Source organism: Mercenaria mercenaria, chromosome 15 (genome assembly GCF_021730395.1).
Source record: "Mercenaria mercenaria strain notata chromosome 15, MADL_Memer_1, whole genome shotgun sequence".
NCBI lineage: Eukaryota > Metazoa > Mollusca > Bivalvia > Venerida > Veneridae > Mercenaria > Mercenaria mercenaria.
Genome location: NC_069375.1, coordinates 27030513 through 27054091, shown reverse-complemented (window position 1 = coordinate 27054091; position 23579 = coordinate 27030513). Strand labels below are relative to the sequence as shown.

The following is a 23579-nucleotide window of genomic DNA, read 5'->3' as shown; positions in this document are numbered from 1 at the left end:
TTCTATAAACACCATAAAAAACCAGTTGAATATAAAGGCCTTTAAAGTACTTCCACCTATTTTTTTTAAAAAACGTACCCGGGTCAAATGAGAACCTGACCCCTACCACTTAACAAACCAATTACAAGCGTACAGATTTCTTAGACTCCTATTGGTCACACCAGTAAATAGTTTTCCTTGTATATTCTATATAAAACTGACATTTTTTAAAGAGCTACCAAATATAGCTAGACCCATTTCAGAGAACAAATCCTTATCTCATTTTAAAGAGTTATGATAAAACTGATATAAAATGAAACAAGAGGGCCAAGATGGCCCTAGGTCGCTCACCTAAGAAACACACCATAACAGTGTAAAACATATTTGACCTAGTGATTTCATGGAAACAAATTTTCTGACCAATTTTCATTAAGATTGGACCAAAAAATTGGTCTCTTGAGATTAAACAAGCATTTTCTTAGATATGACCTAGTGACCTAGTTTTTGACCCTAGATGACCCATGTTCAAATTCGACCTAGATTTTATCAAGGCAATCATTCTGACCAAAATTCATGAAGATCAATTGAAAAATACAGCCTCTATCACATACACAAGTTTTTTCTTTGATTTGACCAAGTGACATAGTTTCTGACCCCAGATGACCCATATTCGAAGTCGACATAGATTTAATTAAGGCAATCATCCTGACCAAATTTCATAAAAATCAATTGAAAAATACAGTCTCTATCGCATACACAAGGTTTTTCCTTGATTTGACCTAATGACCTAGTTTTTGACCCTAGATGACCCATGTTCAAACTGGACCTAGATTTTATCAAGGCAATTATTCGGACCAAAATTAACGAAGATCACTTGAAAAATACAGTCTCTATCGCATACACAAGTTTTTTCTTTAATTTGACCTAGTGACCTAGTTTTTGATCCTAGATAACCCATTTTCGAACTTGGCCTAGATTTCATAAAGGCAATCATTCCGACAAAAATTCATGAAGATCAATTGAAAAATACAGCCTCTATCACATACACAAATTTTTTCTTTGATTTGACCTAGTGACCTAGTTTTTGACTCCAGATGACCCATATTCAAATTCAACGTAGATTTTATCAAGGCAAACATCCGGACCAAATTTCATAAAAATCAACTGAAAAACACAGACTCTATCGCATACACAAGTTTTTTCTTTAATTTGACCTAGTGACCTAGTTTTTTATCTCAGATAAACCATATTCAAACTCGACCTAGATTTTATCAAGGCAATCACTCAGACCAAATTTCATGAACATCAATTGAAAAATACAGCCTCTATCTCATACACAAGTTTTTTCTTTAATTTGACCTAGTGACCTAGTTTTTTATCTCAGATAAACCATATTCAAACTCGACTTAGATTTCATCAAGGTAATCACTCAGACCAAATTTCATGAACATCAATTGAAAAATACAGCCTCTATTGCATACACAATATTTTTCTTCGATTTGACCTAGTGACCTAGTTTTTGACCCTAGAGGATCCATTTTCGAACTCTGCCTATATTTTATCAATGTAATCATTCTGACTATATTTCATGAAGATCAGTTGAAAAATACAGCCTCTTTCGCATACACAAGGTTTTTCTTTGATTTGACCTAGTGACCTAGTTTTTGACTCCAGAAGATCCATTTTCACACTCGGCCTAGATTTCATTAACGTAATCATTCTGACCAAAATTCATGAAGATCAATTGAAAAATACAGCCTCTATCGCATACACAATGTTTTTCCTTGATTTGACCTAGTGACCTAGTTTTTGACCCCAGATGACCAATTTTCGAACTCTTCCTAGATTTTCATCAATTTAATCATTCTGACCCAAATTCATGAAGTTCAATTGAAAAATACAGCCTCTATCGCATACACAAGGTTTTTCTTTGATTTGACCTAGTGACCTAGTTTTTGATTCCAGATAACCCATTTTCGACCTCTTCCTAGATTTTATCAAGGTAATCATTCTGACAAAATTGCATGAAGATCAGTTGAAAAATACAGCCTCTAACTCATACACAAGGTTTTTCCTTGATTTGACCTAGTGACCTAGTTTTTGACCCCAGATAACCCATTTTCAAACTCGGCCTAGATTTCATCAAGGTAATCATTCTGACTAAAATTCATGAAGCTCAATTGAAAAATGCAGCCTCTATCGCATACACAAGTTTTTCCTTGATATGACCTAGTGACCTAGTTTTTGACCCTAGAGGACCCAATTTCAAACTCGGCCTAGATTTCATCAAGGTCATCATTCTGACCAAATTTCATGAAGATCAGTTGAAAAATACAGCCTCTATCGCATACACAAGCTAAATGTTGACGGACGACAGACGACAGACAGACGACGGACGCCGGACATCGAGCGATCAGAAAAACTCACCTGAGCATTGTCACATTTGCTTACTGTAAAATCACATCAAAATCACACTGCTGTGACCTGGAAGTACTACTCATACTAAAACGGAGTTTCATTTCACCAAATACCACCTCCTCTCCCCTTTTTCCTACCAAAATGTCAAAAATACATCCACAATGAAAAGCTTGAATTTAGACCTCTGCGGCCATGCCAAGTGAAAAATTAGTGTTCAGAAACCTGTCCGCCATTACGCGACTAGACCAGATGGCTCCTGCGCTGGTTCCTTTACTATAGTTAGGCCTGTTTCAGCCAGTCTGTAAGAAAAGGGGAGTAACACATTCTAACAGATTTCTGTTTCATATCAATACCTTGATCCACCGCGCGAATTCTAATCTAAAATAGCCAAGCTTTCCCTAAGAAAAATGTATCACAATATAAACCTTTGTATTGAATTCTCATAGAAAATTGTCTTAATCCTCAAAAGCAAAGAACTTGACTTGCGTAACATAACATGTTTAACCTATAACTATCAAGGTTTAAACAATACACAACTGATAAGAGTAGATAATTCTAGTGGAAGCGTTCCATTTGATTAATCGATAAACATTGTCTCGTACAGTTCGCGCGTGATAGGCATGATTCCATTCGTTGAAGGTCGCTTTCGCGTAGGAAGACACTTTTTTTAATTCTGTAATTACAATGTTTTAATAGCGAATTTCTCTTGGGTGATTTCTATTGAGTAAGTAATATCACTTCAAATCCATTTTCCAGCTGATATCGCAAATGCTTACCGCTGCTGTATTTTTGTTAACCAAGGACTACTTTCTTCATGCGAATTTGAGAGTTCAAAGCTAAAGGCTTTCATCGAGTGAATTCGGATTTAGCCTAACTAAAGCAAGAGTCTCTGACGAGACCCTTGCTAAAAATAGGTCAGGTTTTTTGACTTTTAAATGTTTTATATTGTAGTTTCGATTTTAGAAGGTGATTAAAAAGGTAGAAAATGGTACAGATATTTGCATAATCACAATACACTGCGTCCATATAATCTAAATTGTAATAATTTGATAAGAAATATACATAAGGGCTATGTTTAGTGTTAGTTAGACCAACTCTTAACCTTATAAAAATTTAAAGAATTCACAAGCGTCTGTTAAGTAAATTCAATTTAATATGCATGCTAACAGGAGTTCGACTAGAATAATAATTACTTACATGTCGGATTTAACGTCACACCGACACAGTTTTAGGCAATATGGGACTTTCTTCCTTATTGGGACTGGCAACTGGGTAGAACCAAATGCGGTTTCAAACCTAGAGCTCTGATGGGCAAGTGATTCAAAATCAACGACTTGAGTCACTCGGCCACAGAGCCACCCTTGATAATAATAAGAATTAATTCATACGTAAGTTGGCCCAATATTTAGTTTATATCAAATCAACTCTTTTAGCATTAAGCAAATTGATAAAGAGTGTCTCAGGTACAGGACAGAAATTAAGCCCCTTTCGTTTTATGTTTTAACTTGTTAAAGATGATATAAAGTGTGAAATATTGAAATTGCAACATGATGACTGAACAGTTTCGGAAACTTCTTTATTTATCTGTTGCGAAAAGTTGCAAGAGGTGACTTACTTGCAAGTCCAGCTTGCCATGACTTCGAAGAGCAAAAGAGTATGGAATTGTTCTAGAACTCCTACATAAAACAGTCGGTTGTTTCCTGCCTTGTAAAACAAACACGCCTTGTACAATCCTTCTGGGTAAGGACTCGTTTCCTCAGGTATCCTGAATCTGTCTTCTAGGAATGGGAAATAGTTCCTGTAGCCTGTAGTCAAAATAACGGCGTCGATTTCTGCGGATGACCCATCTTTGAAGTGGGCTGTATTATGATCAAATCGTTCTACTATTGGTTTCTCTTCAACGTTGTCAGGCATTTTGCATGTGTCTCCTCTTGGTCTCGTTCTGTAGGCGAGAATCACCCTTTCCGCGCCAAATTTGAGAAGTTGCAATACAAGATCTTCACCAGTTAAACCTGCGCCAATAATCAATACCCTTTGTCCAGTAAAGTCCCTAGCGTCGCGAAAGTCGTGGGAATGCAGAATGCGACCTTTGAACTCGTTCATACCAGGGAACTCTGGGAGATTTGGTGTGTTGAAAATACCATTTGCTACAATAACGTGTGAAAACGTTTCGTCTCGTGTCTGTCCGGTGTTGTAATCATTAACTGTAACTGTAAATTCATCTTTCTCGTCCGTGTACTTCACATAACGGACAGCGGTATTAAATTGTATAAAGCCTTTAAGGTTGCGTCCACGAGGTGCTCCTCTTGTAAAACGACCTGAAATCAGAAATATAAAACACTAGTATTGGCTATAAAATGTTCTATACTTTTTTAGATTTTCATACTTTAACTTTCTGAAAATAGGAACAGTGTAGATCGAATTTTTACATATAAAACAACTGCTGAAATTCCTGAAGTGAATTCTAATTTATTACATAGTTTCATATCAAGGGGTTACATAGATACAGTTATACGTCCCTCTATTCTTTAAGCGTAAACCATTTTCACTCGAATCTGCCTGTTTACATCTAGTTTAGTAGACTAGATCTATAAATAGATTAAAATGGAACATAGGGAATTCAACATTTTTCTAACATAAATCTAAATATTTCTAGTTTCAGTACCAGTTACAAATTAGCTCAGAGGTAAAGCATTAGGTCCACGTTAAACAGATATTTTGCCGTGTGGGTTCGAAATTCAGCATCGACATTTAATTTTTATTTCTTTTTTGCATGAAAAATTTAGATTCTTTCATGTGCTCTGTGACAACACGACAGAAAAATATCTAAAGCCGATATTGCAGATTAGAAAGGTTTGGTATTATATCAAAGATGATATTTATCAAATACATGCCCTTATGCGAATAATAAACATAATATTATGTTATATAAAAGACATATAATTATGCAAATACAAACCATCAAAGAAAGAAACGAAAATATGGGAAGAAAAATGAAAACGAAAAGGAAAAACAAAAACAAAATCTGGAAAAAAATCCTCATGATGATTCGAACACATAAAACGATTTACTTATGCATTTTACCCACTGAGCTGTTGTCGTATACTTAGTGAATAGTTAAAATGAAACAAATACTAATATTTACTTGTCAAGTAATGTGCAACCATTATGCATTGTTATTTTATCAGTTATCATGAAATTGACTCGTCCTCGCGTTTTGGCGGGAATCACATTATCATTGGGGATTAGTACCTTCAAGATAATCCCTCATCACGATACGAGAAGGAAACGATGGAGTTCTCTGACCAAAATGTTGTTCAACGGTGTAGTCATAATACTCATGCGATTCGCACGGTATATTGCACCACATATGCTTGTACATACTTGTATGAACAGGTTCTCCGTTTTCATCCAGTCCTATAGAAAAGATATTTTATAATCAATAATTGTACCAAACATTGTAAATATTATTTTTAAAACACAAATATGTCATTAATTTTTCACTTGAAGTGACAAAAAAGAACTCTTCGAGGTCAATAACTCTATGATTAGATACATTATTTGAAGACTATTCCTATACAAGTTCTTGCAGCTAGCTTGGCAGTAAAACAACTGACCCATCCCATCGGACAAATTAGAGACTAGGCAAATATAAGACTTGCACATGCTAACATGGCCGTAGCTTTACAAGTTTACAAGTTTATTTTCATATGTTTGCCCCATATGGGCATCAACATTTACAATTTCACAAAAACATGAAACACAATGCTAAAAGTAGTGAGCTTACCATATTATATATTGTAAAATGTGAACTTTCTAATATTGTGAAATGAAAAATCATTTTAAAATTTTGCCCAATGATAGTTAGACTATCCACAGCCACCTTTAACATAATCATATAAATATTCTGAGACTCATGTTCGTAAAAAGACATAAACTTTCAAAATATCTCTATTAGATAAGGTAAAAAAAGGTAAAGTAAGGGAAAATTTGGAGAAAGTGGCATATCATTTTAGTTTTGACATTGTTAACTTGACAAATACTGCAGACTTAACAGAATCAGTTTTGTCATGGCTTGTAAAATGTTTTTCAAATTTAAACATGTTGGGTCTTTTAAGGTTTAAAGAAAGATATTTCTTGTGATCAGCCTTGAATAATTTACACTCATATAGGTAATGAAATTAATCACGTAATCTATTGTACGGACATTGTTCACAGACCCTCATGTTACGGTTCAAACCAATAAAACTCCCCTTTTCTATAGGAAGTTTATGATTACTGCATCTAAAATGACAGAGGGGTGTTGCTAGATTCCTTGGTAAAACTTTTTAAATAGTGTTCTAGTTCAAAAGAAGATTTAAATACCTTATAAGTAGAGCATTTACTTGAATTTTACAGTTGTTCATTTCAAGTCTGTATATACTGATCTGCTATCCTATTTTTTAATAATATTTTTAAAGAATAATGGAGATAAAACGGTTTGATCTGCCCAATAATTATCGAAACCTAAATGTTGTAGTGAATTTTTAACATAAGTTATCCAAGGAGAGTGCATCTATGTTGCGGTAGCTTCGGTGGTTCAGTGGATTGCATCCAGTGAAATTTTTGATAATTTTCTTCATGAATTCACATCATTACCTGTCGTTCATCTGTAAAGTATACCTACTCTAGAAATCAATTATTGGATATTGGACCTACGGTATCGAACAATAGCGGATTAGGAAAACTAGACCCTGCGGCATATAGAATTATAAACTTACACAATTTATCCTGTAAAATGAAAACGCATAGAAGTAAACGAGGTGGTAAAAGTAAAGTAATTCCTAAGCAAAATGGTGTCAACTTAAACAATTTGATATACCCTAAGAAATGCAATCAGTATAAAAATATACGCGAACATGTATCTTGCATTACTCTGAACTGTAGATCTGTTGTGAACAAAGATGATTGTGTGGGCCAATACCTCAGGGATGAGAGAATAGATTTCGCTCTTTTGACTGAAACTTGGTACTCTGACAAGAAAAGCATCAGTTTGAAACTTCTGACTTGAACCAGAATGGATATAAATTAAGCGTAACTAATAGAAAAAATAAAAAAGGCGGTGGTGTTGCGATCACTTGTAGAAACACGATCAATATGCGAAGGGTAACTCATGGCACTGTTCGAAGCTTTTAATATGGTATTTGGAAACTCGTTTTCAAAAATCAAACCATATACGGGTGGGTATAGTGGGTGTATATAGACCCCCGGATCTGTCGACTGGTAACCAGTTCGTTGCTGAATTTTTTTATTTCATCGAAAATATTTTACCACATAATGACAATTTACTTATAATGGGAGATTTCAACTTGCATATAAACGATGACTGTCACAACAGTTCTATTACAAACTTAAAGGACTCCCTAGTAGCAATGGGCCTAGAACAACACGTTGATTTCAGTACTCATACAGGAGGACATAGCTTGGATCTAATCATAACTGAGTCACTTAATGGTGTTCATGTAGAGCAATATGAGCGTGGACCATTTTTTTCTGATCACTGTGTTGTTAAGGTTCTCTAAGATGTTAAAAAGAGACTATTACTAGTAAGAGCGTGTCATTTAGAAACTTTAAAAACTTGAACGAATCAGAATTTTCCAGCGACCCAAGTGCAATAAACCGTGATTCACAGAATATAGACAAGTTTGTGAAAGAGTTTGAATCGGAAATAGAGGATGTACTGAATAAGCAAGCTCCCCTAAAAGAAAAACCCTAATTCAGAGAGCATCCAAACCGTTGTTCAATAACAAATTGCAACATCTAAAGCAACAAATTAGAAAGTCCGAGCGTACATGGAGGCGTTATGATAAAAACAGATCAGTCTGAGTCGTATAAACAAGTAAGAAAACAATACAATTTTGAAATCAAACGTCAAAAGAGAAACATACTCATTGAAAAGACAGAGAACGCTACAGGTGATTCCAAGACTCTGTATGGATTGGTATCTGAACTAACTGGTACCAAATCTGAAAACCCACTGCCTCAAGGAGAGTCAAATAATTCATTGGCCGAAAAATTTGTTGACTTTTTCATGGCAAAAATCTCAAAAATACGCCAATCCCCAAGTGAATACCAAAACTTTGAACCTCAAGTAAAGGATATACAAAATTTAAACAAATTTACCTAATTGACTCAAGACGAAGTGAAAAATCTCATCCATGAATTGAATACTACGTCTTCAGAGTTAGATATTTTGCCAACACGTATTCTGAAATCACATGTAGATGACCTTCTCTCTAGTACCACTAAATTGGTGAATCTTTCATTACAACAAGGTGTTTTTCCTGTGAAATACAAACAGGCAGTTGTTAGACCGCTGCCAAAAAAGCAGGTCTTGAACTAGAGCTTTCCAATTATCGTCCTGTGAGTAATTTATCATTTCTATCAAAACTTATTGAGAAAGCTGTTCTTTACAGATTAAACAAACATGTAAATCAAAGCAGTATTTTGCCTAAGAACCAGTCTGCATATAGCAAATACCACTCCTGTGAATCTGCGCTACTTCGATTTGTCAATGATTTTCTAAGTGGTATGGAGAAAAAGGAAGTCACGGCCTTACTGCGATTGACTTAAGTGCGGCATTTGACACTGTCGACCACGACATTCTTCTAGATGTCCTAAAAGCACAATATGGCGTCTGGGGTACAGCTCTTCAATGGATAGACTCCTATTTAAGGCCTCGTACTTGTAAGATTAATATCAACAATGTATATTCATCCGACCGCCATCTTGAATGCAGTGTGCCCCAGGGCAGTTGCCTTGGTCCGTGGCTGTATCACACCTATGCTGGAACTCTTTTTGATGTCATTCCAAAATCCATATCAGTCTACGGTTTTGCTGATGATCATATTGCAAATAAACATCTGTTTCCGTGGAATCACAAGCGATCGGAGACTCCGAAAATACGTAACAAAAGCAGCCACTGAAATTTTAGTTTTGTCTCTAGTTATTTCACATCTGGATTATTGCAATGTCATACTGTATGGTGTAGCCTACTGTGAGGTGGTGAGGTGCGTAAGATGCAACGTATTCAAAACATGTGCGCAAAACTTGTCCTTAACAGGAGGAAATTTGACAGTTATAAACAAGCATTGTATCATTTATATTGGTTGCCGGTGAAAGCAAGAATTGAGTTAAAGATACTTTCTTTCATGTATAGCTGTCACACTGTCAGAGCACCTCTGTATTTAACAGAATTGCTTACAGAGTATATTCCTAGTAGACAAGGTTTGAGATCGTCTGAAAATTCTGAATGTCGTTATGTTTTTCCATACAACAAGTGCAAAACATTCAACGATAGAAGTTTCTGTACTATTGGTCCAAAACTTTGGAATGAACTGCCGTTAGAACTACGCAAAAGTAAATCACATGACACATTCAAAACAGATCTTAAGACACTGTATTTCAGAGATTTCGCGGCATTGTTTTAAATCTTTTGATAACTGTTTATTATGCGAAAACAGCAGGTGATAGTTCTTAAATTTTTGTAAAAGGTTTTACATTTCAACATTTATATTTCCAAGGTTTGTTTAATTAGACGCATTTGTTGGTAAGGCTCTATGGGTAGGGTAGTGTGTAGTATTTCTATCTTAAATAGTATATGATGAACCGGGTGTTTGAACCTCTATATGCAGCTCGTCTGGGCGTACCATGTGATGCTTTAAGCACTGGTATTCGCAATAGGGGTGAAATGACCTCAAGGGGAGGGGTGCGGTCATGACTGTTTGTTACAATAAGGCTGTTATTATTGTCATTATTAATATTGTTATAATAATAATAATTATTATTATGTACAACGTCATTGAATATATCATTGTATAAAATAGGCGTTTAAACAAATTATTCAGTTTCGGTTTCAGTAAATATTTTGTTTGTCAAGTTCATACATAAGTCTGTACAAAATGCTACATATTTTATCACACTTAGAATTTATAATTTTACACCAGAAATTCTGCTTTTAACAGTGAATTCAATTGGTAGAGATCCTAATTCACCAAACACCATTACATTTGGAGTTGACTTTTTGAAATTAAGCAATAGTTTTAAAAACTTTAACTGAAAATGCTTAATATTTCAGTGTTACCAACACCCCAGGTTTCTACACCATACAAAAGAAAAGGTGTGACCATAGTATCAAATAGTTGTAACTGGAGATCTATGTCTTAACAAAGAGACCTGGATTTTTGAAAAACAGAATACATTGCCTTTCTGGCTTGATCACAAAGATATTTAGTAGTTTTACTAAAATTGCCATTGTAATTAAACTTAACTCCTAAATAACAAATATCTTCTACAAAGTCTAATTTGGTATTGTTGAAATAAAAAGATGGCAATTGTATGACAGGATGGACGTACCGGGGACAATAACTACCAGAACAAATCGACACCCATTACAATATTTACAAGTCTATTTAAAGAAAATGATTATTTACAATGAATAAATGAAAGGAGAAAAAAAAATCTTATTGTAAGAAAGAACGAACCGAAACCATAATCTAAGCTCAGTGTCTCTTTCTAACCGATATAAAGTCCTAAAACTAACAGTTCCTTTCTAACATGACGTCACACAGGTGTTTCCGTTAACTTCGAACTTTAAGAAGCACAAAAATAAACAAAATATCTTCAAGTAAAGTCCCTCTAAACCGTGAAAACGTTGACTCCTTTTTGGCTCCCTATAATGGTAGGTGTTTGCATCCCTGAGCTGTCTCAGTTGATAGCAAAAATCATCGTCTTTGCGGTTAACGGCACAACCATGGGACGAAAGCTGTGCGCTGGGAAAATCACATCCAGACGAGTGAAGATAATTTTAACTTTGGGTACACCATACCTCCGTAGGCTACCATAAATAATACGTGCTACTTATACAAAATATGAGTGCTACTAAGTCAATACGTCATGTGATTAAGATACGTCACTTATTACTTCCATTATTTCTCATATTAATTACTTACAAGTCTAAAGTTAAAGTATTGAAAAAGAGATGAAAGATTATGATGAAAAATTATAGATACGGAAATGATAAACTGCAGCTATTATTTACAACCACAAATTAACACAATGCAATGCAAATTAAACGTTTTACAATAGCTCGTATGAATGTAAGATCAACAACCATACAACAAAACGGACATTGTATAGATATGCTATAGACTGGCACACAGTAATTTCAGATTACAATAACATATTACATACACGGTACTAGACTTGCCACATAGATTTATACATTACAATGCAGTGCAGTATCGGCGTTCCATAATTAACAACGAAATGTTTGACATATGTTTATGACAAAGAGTACTTTACAATTATCATGTTACACAAATTTCAGTACAAATATTACAGCTTATACAAACGAAACATTTTAGATTCCTCTTTCGAAATAAATTACCAAAAGTCTGAATAATCTAAAAGTAAAATAAAAGTTCATTAGGTTGAAAAGAACATTCAAATACATATTAATTAATGTTTACAGCATGGATGAAGTTTCATCAATTGATCATGATACCACATGTCCACGCGGCGTTTACCTATCGTACGGCATATGACGCTTCAACAGCAACTTCGCGCTTAATGTTCTTCTAAATAAGTGAAAATAAATCGCACCGTTGTCCATCAATGATATTTTACATAAAAATGAAATACATATAAGCTATAATGATAAACCGTTACGTTTCATGGCACCAACAAATTCATTGGTTTATTTTGAATCTTAACCATACTTTGAAATCAGATTCGGTTTGGAAAAACATTGAATTTATATTGTAGGAAATTAAACATGAAATAGCCAGAAAACGTAGGTATGTGAACTTTTGTGGTGGAGCATTTAATCAACCCCCAACTTCCCGATCCCCAGGTTCCGTAAATAATTGCTCCGGTCATAAGTGCCAAAGTATGAAAATGACAATGGAAGGTGTGCGAATTTCAGTTCGGGATCCGAATGTTACACGAATGAAAAATGCAATCCTTGTGAATGTTTGGAAATAGCTGTTATATATAGGGAAGTCAGGGCGTAGCGCAACCAATTCTGAAGCTACTCAGCGGGAAGATGAGAAAAAAGGGAATCCTCTTCCGTCGAATCTCCCGCTTCTTGTAAAAGCGACTGGTCCAGTATGACCTGCGTAGATCTATAATGCACATGACAGGCACGTAGCTCAGGATACTAACATACGCACAGGCATATCGCCATTTTTCGACAATAAAAGTATAAGAAAAGAAATTCAATAAAAAAAATTGAAGGCTGAGGGGATGAGGTGTAAGATGAAAATTAATAAAGATTCAAAGATACTTTTTGCACACATTTAATTTTGAACTGTGATAGAGGTGTACAGAACATCCTGCCTTAGCGGTCACCTACAGGTATTAATTAAGCAGCCACTTGCCTTACGTAGACAATCAAGAAACTTCTCAAACTGACTTTTCTATTGTTCCGAATGAAAAGTTCTAAGATATTGTTTTGATATAATTATTGGCAACACCTTTGACCCTCATCCTTGGCTGATACTACAGTACTGGAGCTTATTTGAAACTGAATAAGGAAGATCAACGTTTAAACTGGTATCTACATGACATAATTTTTTAAGACAGACATTATGGATATATATTTAAAACTGTAAGCCTTAATTGTACTACATAAATATTCCTTTTCTAGTATGATAAATATATATTTTTTTATTCGTAGAAAATACCCGTACAATTCTGAAGCAATGGTAAGTGTAAACGTGTAACAAGAAGTTATCATTAGGTTCAACACATCTGACCGAATGAGTTTTGCTATTGTTTGTTTAAATTCTAAATTTGAGTAATTTAAGTCTATAATTTCTATCGAAGAATTTGACAGGAAACTTACTCTGCCACTCTTCTTATAATAAAAGTAGTTACATACATCTCCAGTTGATATAAGACTTTTTTCTGCAATCTTTTGAATTTCCTTACATTTACAGTATTAAGTTTTCTGTCTGGTATTATTCGAACGCAGTTACCAAGAGCTTTTCTTCTCATTTTGTTTCACAATTGCAATGATACTGCAACTTATGTCCATATTACCAAGTAATTAGATCCAAGCAACTGAAAAGGCAAAAAAGACTTACCTTGCGGCATTCATTTCGCTATTTACATTTAAAAGCAGATTCATCGGACCATTTTGACCATAGTATTGAAGGTACTTTAGATTAAATGAAAGTGTATCTAATAACTATACTGTCATTTTGATAGAGTAAATAGTTTTTGACTGCTAAACTTGATTCGGTATTGTATGTGATAAATCGTTTGAAGATTACTAAAATTTCTTTACTGATGTGTCTGAATCATGAAAGGATCATGAAAGGATATCAAATTATGTTAATCTGTCATCCACTTTTTGTAATAGTGGTAAAACTTTTGTTGATATAAACCAATATGGTATCATCTACATTTGAGCACGGTGAATATTTACAATGAAATAAAAGTGTGCGTCTACAATAGAAATTACCGGTATTATATGAGTGACAATTGTGAACTATTTACTAAGCTGTAGGACTAGGAGTATCAAAATCTGCAATTCTATATTCAAGTACATTTATTTTGACCGTATCCCAGATTTTCAGATATGCATATGGAACAGAAATGTTTTATCTACCACTGAATGAGCTAATAAATTGAAAGTGGAACATCCTAATTGAATAACTGAAATGTCGCGATCTGATACCCTCGTAAGCAGGAGTCCGAGATAGATGCAATCTAAATAATTTGCGCAATGATTTGTAACAGTTTTTATTGAGGGGAGGAGATGGAGGTATGTCGTGTTTAAGACCAAACAAACCAGCCAAGCTACGGTCCTGTATTTTCTTCTGAAATTCATAAATCTACAAAAATACAGTTTATTATTATATGCTCAAACATTGGCACTAGCCTCATACCCTCGCCTGATCTGTTTCATTGCTTCTTTCGATCTTTTATCCGTTTTATTTTTAGGCTTTGACTGCAAATGTTACTCAGCAATCAGCAGAGTACCTGAGTGTGCCACGCTACGCGCCTGGGAATGACCTCTTTATTACTGGCTGGTATTTTGTGATGCTGCTGGGGGAATATTGAAAACACTAATCTGAAATGCGCGCACCAACTTAAGAACGATACTGACATATCTCACATACAGCACACAGTTGTGACGTCGTAGATATATGCTATAGTTTATTTCATATTTATTATAACAAATCTATTCGAAAAATACTTTCAAAACCGAGATCAGATTCTTCAAGAACGGCTGTAAATTCATACAGCTAAGGCAAAACCAAACCCGGAGACCAAAAATAATGGCCAGGCAAAACATAAACCGAGACAACTGAGACAATTGCCTCGGTTGCCCCAGTAGTCGCTACGGCCTTTACCTTTAATTACTGAACTTCACATAAAGAAATAAACTAAATTTATGCATGTCATTTATAGGATATCAAAAGGTAAAAGCTATTCACATTTTGAGGTTCATGAGGTATCTTATATAACATACTTTAAAGGTGGGCCGGTGGTCTAGTGGTAACACGCTTGACTGTCAATCCAGAGGTCCGGTCCATGCACTGGAAATTTCTGAGAAGCTCTTAAGTGTCTCCCACCTAATTAAGAAGCCTGTACTGGTTCTTCCAAGGAAAGACGGCTTTGCGTGTATCAGTGCTATGCACCGGGTACGTTAAAGAACCAGACTGTGTATTCGCAAAGAGCTAGGCTAAGTTAGCCGGACAGGCCTTATCTAAAATGATTTCTGTTTATCTGTTCTGGGGGCTTTATCTCACTCTGTCCCTCTGGTCAGATCGCTCTGTGTCTGTACTAGTAGAGGATGAATTTCGCGCCGTGTGGCTGCGTTTGCTATATGTAAAGCGCTTTTGAACGTGTTTATCATGAAAAAGGTGCTATATAAATCTGGTATAATAATAATATAACAATAATGTACCTATATGTATGAATAGCCCGTTTCAGAATATTTGAATATTCAATTTGCAATCCTGTTCTGTACTAGTTTCATTCTAGCATCCATCTAAAAATAGTAACGCTGTATTTGGTTTAATTTGAAGTAAATATCAACTGTTATACATGTAATTATTAGGGCAATAGATTTATATTAAAAAGAGAAGCCCCTCAACGGATCATTTTTGTATGTTTTTGTAGGGAACATCAAAATTAACTCCCTCAATGTTTTGTCTTTTACATTACGGTATATGACATAATTATGTTTTCAAATCAAATGACTCATCCAAAGACCCATATAATAAAAGAAACTGATATTTGCACCGCTTCAATAGATTATCTAAGAACTGTAACACGTTTTCAAGTATTTCTCTAATACATTTCGTCAGCTTAATTCCAGAAGCGTATACTAGCTAGTGAGTTCATTTTTGACACAATGGAGTATTTGGTATCGTTGGATTCGTCTCCAAACGCTCTACAATATGCACTAACTTATATGCATGTAGCTCTAACATGAAGGGGGTTAATTACTGCGCCACAAACGTCTTACTCAACCATCTTATGTTCCAGTAAGTTCTTTAAACGCGTTTTTTTTCAAAACGGAAAAAAATGAAGTTATACGCTTCTGGAATTAAGGTGACGATTTGTTTGACAAATGTACGTTCCCTATACATGACTGTGTTATTGCACTGGCATTTAATCGGCTCTATGAAGTGTACACCTTAACGGAACTCAAGTGTTATTACTGGTCCATCCAGAGTCAACAGGATTAAGCAATGCAAGGGTCACAGTACTAAATAGGAAACTTGCGCGAAAGAGATGGTATTCCTTTTTTGCTCTGTAGAGCTATTTTCCTTTATTTTTGTGCAATTGTTTGCTAAAATCACAAACAGATCAATCCTTGACATTTAGAAAACATTTTCATAATGCAATGATAGCATGACAGAATTTATCATGGAAACTTAGGTCGTACACCACTACTACTATTTGGGGAATAGTTTTTAGCTGATGTTGCAGTTTGTGTGTTTGGCTGAAAAACATGACCTCCATTTTTCATTTGATTTTGTTTCAGCTCTGACAATATTCTTCAGGAAAATGTAAGTTACAGACATTTAAAATGGGTCCTGCTGTGTGCTGCAACCATTTGAAATTTGTCAAATTTATATAGAAAAAAGAAGGCCAGCTATTTCTTATTTTCATGCCCAAACATGGCCTCGAATAGAGAGTATGGACATAACAACTGGTGTCGATAATTTATTAATTATTTCAAATATCGTATATTTTTGATAGTGATGGCGACGAATATTCGAATATTCAGTCATTACACGAATATTCGAATATTCAGTCATTAAACGAATATTCGAAACTGTTTCACTATTCGAATATTCGGAAACATATAATATCATGAAAAATGAAAGCAAAATGAAAGAACCAAAATGCTCGTTTATCTTATTTGCTAAATTCATTATAAATACTCGCGAAAATAGCTTCTGACATCGTCAGACGTGTCATTTTGTATATTAGCGTGCAGAGATTGTACATCGCTATGGTGATGACAGTGTACACTGTACTTTATTACATACTCGTTTCTATTCCTCGTTAAGTTACACTGGTACCGGAAACGTCAATATTTTTCCATACACTGACGTCTGAATTTCATATCGGGTGCGTGACGTAATTCAGTGTGTGTTGTTGCACTATTTTTTCTATTTAGTTCAGTATTGACAATCCTATTCAGGCTATTGAACAAATTCATGACATTTTCATTATATTTATACGTGTAGAATTATCTAACTGATATGACAAATAAATGCATTTCGTGTCCTTAACATAATTTTTTAAATTAGTACTCGATATTCAGACCAAGAGTAATGTCAATCCAAATATTTCTTTTTCTTTTTATTAGTAAAATAAATTAAACCTATATAAATTATATTTAAAAATGAAGGCAGATAACGAATATTTTATATTCCAAAAGATGAAAAATCAATGAGAACGATTAGTCAGTCTTAATCCGCCAATGTCTGAATTACTTCCGGTGTAAACGAAAGTAGAATTAATGCAAGTCGCTAATTAGGGTATCATATAAACATAAGATTTGAGTTGATTTATTGATCTGATTCAATTGATGACCGAATATTCGAATATGTATTGTTGACCCAATATTCGAATACCAAACATTTTTCTGTTGAAAAAATTTCGCATAGATATGTCTCACATGAACCAAAATGACCAAGTGACAAACTTTAGTAGAAACATTCGAAAAATGAAAGTAAAGCAATAGAAAACATGCAGGTAAACCATGAAACGTTTAGAAAGTTTAGTATAAAATGATCAATTAAAGTAAACTTGCAATATTTGTTCCTGCTTTTAACAGTGTTTAATGTTGGGAGGAAGACCCAGGATGCCTCCTTCGGACATAACTTTAGCCATGTAAAGCCGTGAATTGTTCACAAAGCCAGCTTGATGGCTTACTCTCATTAGAAAATAGACACCTCGTGCAGGGTTTCGAACATACAAACATACGAGCGGATACAACCTGTTGGTCTATTGAAGGAACACAGCTTCGGCTTTATTTGCATTTCAACAATATCCATGAGAATAATAGTAGCACGAAAAACAATTTTTCCATAAAAAAATGTCAGACACAAGGGATTGAGCTGTGAAATTTGTTTACATAAATGCGAATAATAAGAAAATATTACTTACGTTAGAAATAAGATGTTTTAAAGATACATCAACAAGAAAGATGGTTTTATTTAAAAAAATTTATAAGAAATTACGATAAAAAGCAAGATATAAGCTATTTTAAACATCTCTGTTGCCATGGTTACTTTAAACTTAAAGAAAAATAGGATGCCATGTAAAGTGTTTGGTATTTTGCTAATAATATTAACCAAATATTCCATGTTGGTCATTAACAGAACGGCACTGAAGCCGTCGAAAACTCCGTTTTCATACATAGTTGTTTAAAAATGAAAGAAAATGCGTTACCATAAAAATACGAGCCCCGAGACACGCGCATACTAGTAAAATTATCAATTATGCAGACTTCTACGGATAACAATGAAACCGAAATACACTGAAAAGTGTTAAGGTCATGTACTTCAAACCTGGATAAAAATTGTAAAACTTGAAGGGACAGAGATTAAGAACGAAATTGAGATTGTTGCAGTTAAAACATTAAATTACACGAAACCCGCCCCCCCCCCCCCCCCCCCAAAAAAATGCTGAGGTTTAAATAATTTGAATTTACCCTGGTAACAAGGTAACCTACCTCCTTAACTAGAAGAACTTTACGTTTCGATTGAGAAAACTTGAAATATAAGCAACGTGTGGATGCATTTATCAAAAAGCTGTCAAAATGCAGATGCAGAAGTCATGCATTAAATTAAACACTGATGAAGATTTCAAAAACGATAACAACAAAAACCCAGTGTATCCTATGCAACGAATGTATATTAGGATCACAAATAATTAAATAAATAATGATAATAACAGCTTTGCACTCGGCTCGAATATGCAATTTGTTTACGTGTGTAGCAGTTGTGATTGGGTAAGAGTTTAGATGCAGTTACGTTACCCTAACAGACACATTGTTAGGTCCCTTTGGCAATACACAATATGCCTGCGTTGCACAATAAAATATATCATAGAAAGACCTAGTGTTTCAGTGACACAAATACTTTGAAATATTTGAAATAACTATATATCTACCGTTAGTGTTGATTTCAAGTTGTGTCCAGGACTGTATTGTATAGAGCACTACACTGAACTCTGATTTTTCAACATTCTAAGTCTGGCTTAATTCATTTTGTTATTAACTGTTGTATCAAAGTAATTAAAAAAATACTCTGCGAAATAGTTATTATACATTTTAAAATCTTAGATAAAATTATTAATTAGTACGGGCCACTTATCATGCCAGAGAGATCGAGCTATGGAAGCACACACTTTCTAGGGTAAAATCATATAGGACTCTATATATTCAAAATGGTTATACTCCTCAAAATATCCGGGGCTGCTCCAGTTGCAGTGTTAGACACTGTCACGATCCCTGCTAGTAATCATGAGCGGTGTGATAAACTATGAATTTAAATGATTATCTTTGTAATATGTAGTACAAATGTGACAAACAAAAGAATATTATATTAACGCTGTAATACAGCAAGCATGTGAAACGTATCTCTTGCCAAACATTTTCAAGGGGAAACACCAAATCCAATCCGCCGAGAGAGAACCCCTCCCTCACCTACCCAAACATCTCTGCTTTGTCCGTATCTGTGCTGCTCATATCTGGCGTTTAGTTCCAAAATCATCCAGGTACGCACCTGTCTGACATATAATGTAAAAATGAATTTTTCTGATGTTCTATAAAAAGTAGAAAGCCTACCTATCTTTCGACTAATTTTTTGGGCGTTACCCTGAACAAGCAAATATTCTAGGCCTTAGGATTGCGCTACTGAATGGTATTCCTTATACTATACTGGACAAAGAGCACATATCAGCTATGATTATAACTAGGACGGTTTGCAATAGCCATTTCCATGTTGAATGTTCTCCATCGGCTTTACAGAGATTAAGAATATCATTTCTTATTAGAGACATGATATTGGTAAATAGGCCGATTTGGAACCTAAGATAAAAATAATCTGTTTCCTTATTTGTTCAAAAGGGTGTAGCTCAGTTTTAAAGAGACAACAGTTATTTTAAGGAGACATTGTTTATAAACTAATCGATTAATCTTTACTTTCTAAGATATACATCTAAATCTATTAAGCATGGCTTCCTTTTATGTCTGTATTATAATTTTATTCATTTGACAATGTATGTACTATTTGCATTCCTGGGGTGTCTGCACTTTAGAAACGTGTACAATTATAAACACTAGAGCTGCGTTTAAGAAAAGCGCATGTCTCCCACAACCGCCTAATCATCTGAATAGTACAAAGAAGTATACTTCAGGAGTAAGTTTTGGTTCAGGAAAGTTCACTTCAGGAGTAAGTTTTGGTTCATTAATTCAAAGGGCAACTCGGTTCAGTAAGTTTTGGTTTAGGAAATTAAAGTGGTTTGGATGAGTGGTTCCGATCAGTAATTCAAGGGCCATAATTCCGAAGTGCCTGGGCCGATTTGGCTAGTTATCAAACTTGACCGAGGACTTATTGGCAAACACACTTTTTCAAGTTTGGTGAAGATCGGATGAGAAATGTTCAACTGAGAGTGAGGACAAGATTTGTGACAGACGGACGGACGGACACACAGACAGGAGTAAATCAATATGTCTCCTACGACACAGTGGTGTGGGAGACAAAATAAACCTAGGACTCTATGACGGGGTTCAGTGGGAGAGGAAATCTGGTGGTAAAGGTGTTGCCAGCTCAATACGTAGGTCGTTGGTTCAAACCGTACAAAAATCAATCTCATACTCTTTTCAAGAAAGCGGAATTTAGACTAGGGCTAATTCTAAAACTTGAAATCTGAAGCAAATCTAAGTAACTTTGTATCATTAAATATGGTATAAATAGCTAGCAATAATAAATACAATAATGCATTTAGTACACATCCTATTTCCTTTTGTTATAAAGAAAGCATAAGGATGATGGTATACTTTAGCTTGAAGTCATTAATTGTCTTGAAAAACATATGAAACTAGCCGGTACAAGGGGGCGTGGGAGGTGTTGCACAATTCCATTACCTCTCAAGAACAGACTGAATCAAACCGATTCTGCTTTTATTCTTCTTCTTGGTTGTGTTTTTTGCTTCCAAAGGATCTTTTCTATAGATTTCATTATTTAATTAAGATGTTACAAAACAAGAAAAACACAAAATAACCACTTATTTAGCCTCTCTTTTAAATGTAAATATATCTGCCTAATAATTGTATTATATTATATGGAAACTATCCGTACCCCATGTACAGTATTAGTACTGTCAAATCGATGTGAGAATAAAAATTGCACGAAACAGAAATGCAGATACAGTATGTACGTATATGTGAACTTGTTGTATGAAACATATTATTTAACAAAGAATGAATTTCAAAATGTAACGAAAGTTTAAATGATGATTTGATATCATTAAAGAGAATTCCTATAGTTTTTTTCCTTTCATAGATTTTTTTCAAATTCACATATATGATAGGAAATTTTGTGGTGAAAACAGTGAACAAATAAAAACAGTGTGTCACCGGCTTGTTTTTGTGAAAAATTGTGTTAAACACACCCACAGTTGCTGAAACTTCCAGCGATTTTTCAACATTTTCATAATTTTCTGCTTTTTTATAAAAACCAACCAAAATATACATCAAGACAGCACAATAAGGTTGATTCTTTTTACAGATTTTATTATATACTTATTAGATGTCATAGTCATATTTGTAATACTATATCCTTACAATAATGGGTACAAATGAAAAATAAATCTTGTTTCCTATTCACTTTTGTGAACTTTTTTCAATGAAAAATACCCATAGCGAAGAATATGTTTTTAAATTTTGAAAAAACTTTTTTATAGAATTTTTTCCTATTTTTCATGTGTATGAATAATTGTATTGTGAGAATAAAAATGGCTAAAAATGTATGGGTCACCAGGTTAAATTTTATATAAAGACCGCTTGAATACAACACCTGTTCGGACGAAAAATGGCGCAAACCTGACCAGATTGATTACATGTATATCTGCTAGAAGTTAAAAAAAGTTTTCAAAATTCTTAATTCCTTCTATAATTGAATACTAAATAATCTGAGAGGTGATATTGTCTTATCAGTACTAAGTCATTTGTCTTACATTATATGAACAACACTGTCTTTGTACTAAAATGCATGTGAAAACACAACTACAAAAATGGCAAGATACCCGGCAGGCATGATACTTGTCAATACAAAATAAACCAGTATAAACATTTGATTACTGATCAAACTTATAAAAAAATGTTATTTCATTCAAGATTCCTCATATTTAAGGTTGTCTGTCACATGTTACAACAAATGTTGACTTCATTTCAGTTTTCCATAGAACGTGTCGGCTGCGCAGAAAGATGCGCATAAAAAACTATAGGAATTCCCTTTAAATACTACAATTACTTCTGTTTACTTACTTGATAAGATATTCAAACTAAAAAAAATGTCATCCTGAAAATGAGATTTTTAAACAATGTTTCCCCGTCGTTTAGAGCCTCATCTATGTCATTTGTCTAGGTCATATATATCAAATGTGTATAACATGTAACTGAATAAATATTGTCTCAACAATTATTACTTATTGAGGTCATAACTTAACTTTTTTTAATTGCTTTCAAAAATATATGATGAAAATGAATATAACATAGGTCCCTTTTTGGGGCCTCATTTTAACCTGATTGAGGTTAGCGAACCGCGTGTCTCCTCCTATTTTGGATTCAGTGTACTTCAAAATAGCAATATCCAAAGTTTCATGCTTTCTTCACAAAAGGAAACATCTTATCCCTATAACCTATACGATATTAGGTACTTACATAGTATATACCGTTGTCAAAGACTTACCTGTTTTCCATGAAACGTTCCAGAGACCTAACCATGTGCTTTGCTTCTCGTAACAAATAATTTCCGGCATCTGCTCCATTTTAGCGAAGTGATACAGTGTCGACAATCCGGATGGTCCGGCTCCAATGATGCATATTCGTGGACATGCCATACTTCACCTGTTGAGTTATTGTGGTATACAACAAAAGAACCAAGAAGAAATGAATTGGAAATGTGATTGTTATTTAGATAACTTGCTTATTTACTAAGTCCCTGTTCATTGAGAGTAAAAACTTTCCGTGTACGCGTTTTCATACTCCTATTTTTCATTCACTGATAATATCATAAATTACATTATGCAACGACACGAAATTTGAGCAGTAGAAATTGTATCCTTCACGGTTTACTGCAGTTCCCCGGTCAACCTGTATACAACTCGTAGTACATGCACATAAAGGTTTAAATTTTACTTAATTAACACATGTCTTCGTCATTATAAGCTCATGGGTGAAAAGATAATGTTGATTGATTAATTAATTACCAGTTAAATATGTTTTCAAGTTCACAAGACTGTATGTAGATAAGATAAGATATTATTTATTATTGTGACATGTGCATGAATGAAACATAATAACATAGCATATGATTGAAAAATATGGCACCCGGCCCATTAGGCCTATATGTCACCAGGATTATCAAGTAATTATATAC

General features: G+C 34.4%; 1 protein-coding gene across 1 annotated transcript in view; it reads right to left on the bottom strand.

Moving 5' to 3' along the window:
* Window positions 1-23255, bottom strand: part of LOC123549552 (senecionine N-oxygenase-like) — a 30976-nt gene extending 7721 nt beyond the window's left edge. The window contains exons 1-3 of the mRNA XM_053524853.1: window positions 22890-23255; window positions 5650-5814; window positions 4013-4715 (exon numbers count right to left, since the gene is read on the bottom strand). Of these exons, the coding sequence (XP_053380828.1) occupies window positions 4013-4715; window positions 5650-5814; window positions 22890-23040 (1019 nt within the window). The 5' untranslated portion in view covers window positions 23041-23255. The remainder of the gene's footprint in view (window positions 1-4012; window positions 4716-5649; window positions 5815-22889) is intronic.
* Between the last annotated feature and the right edge of the window lie 324 nt (window positions 23256-23579).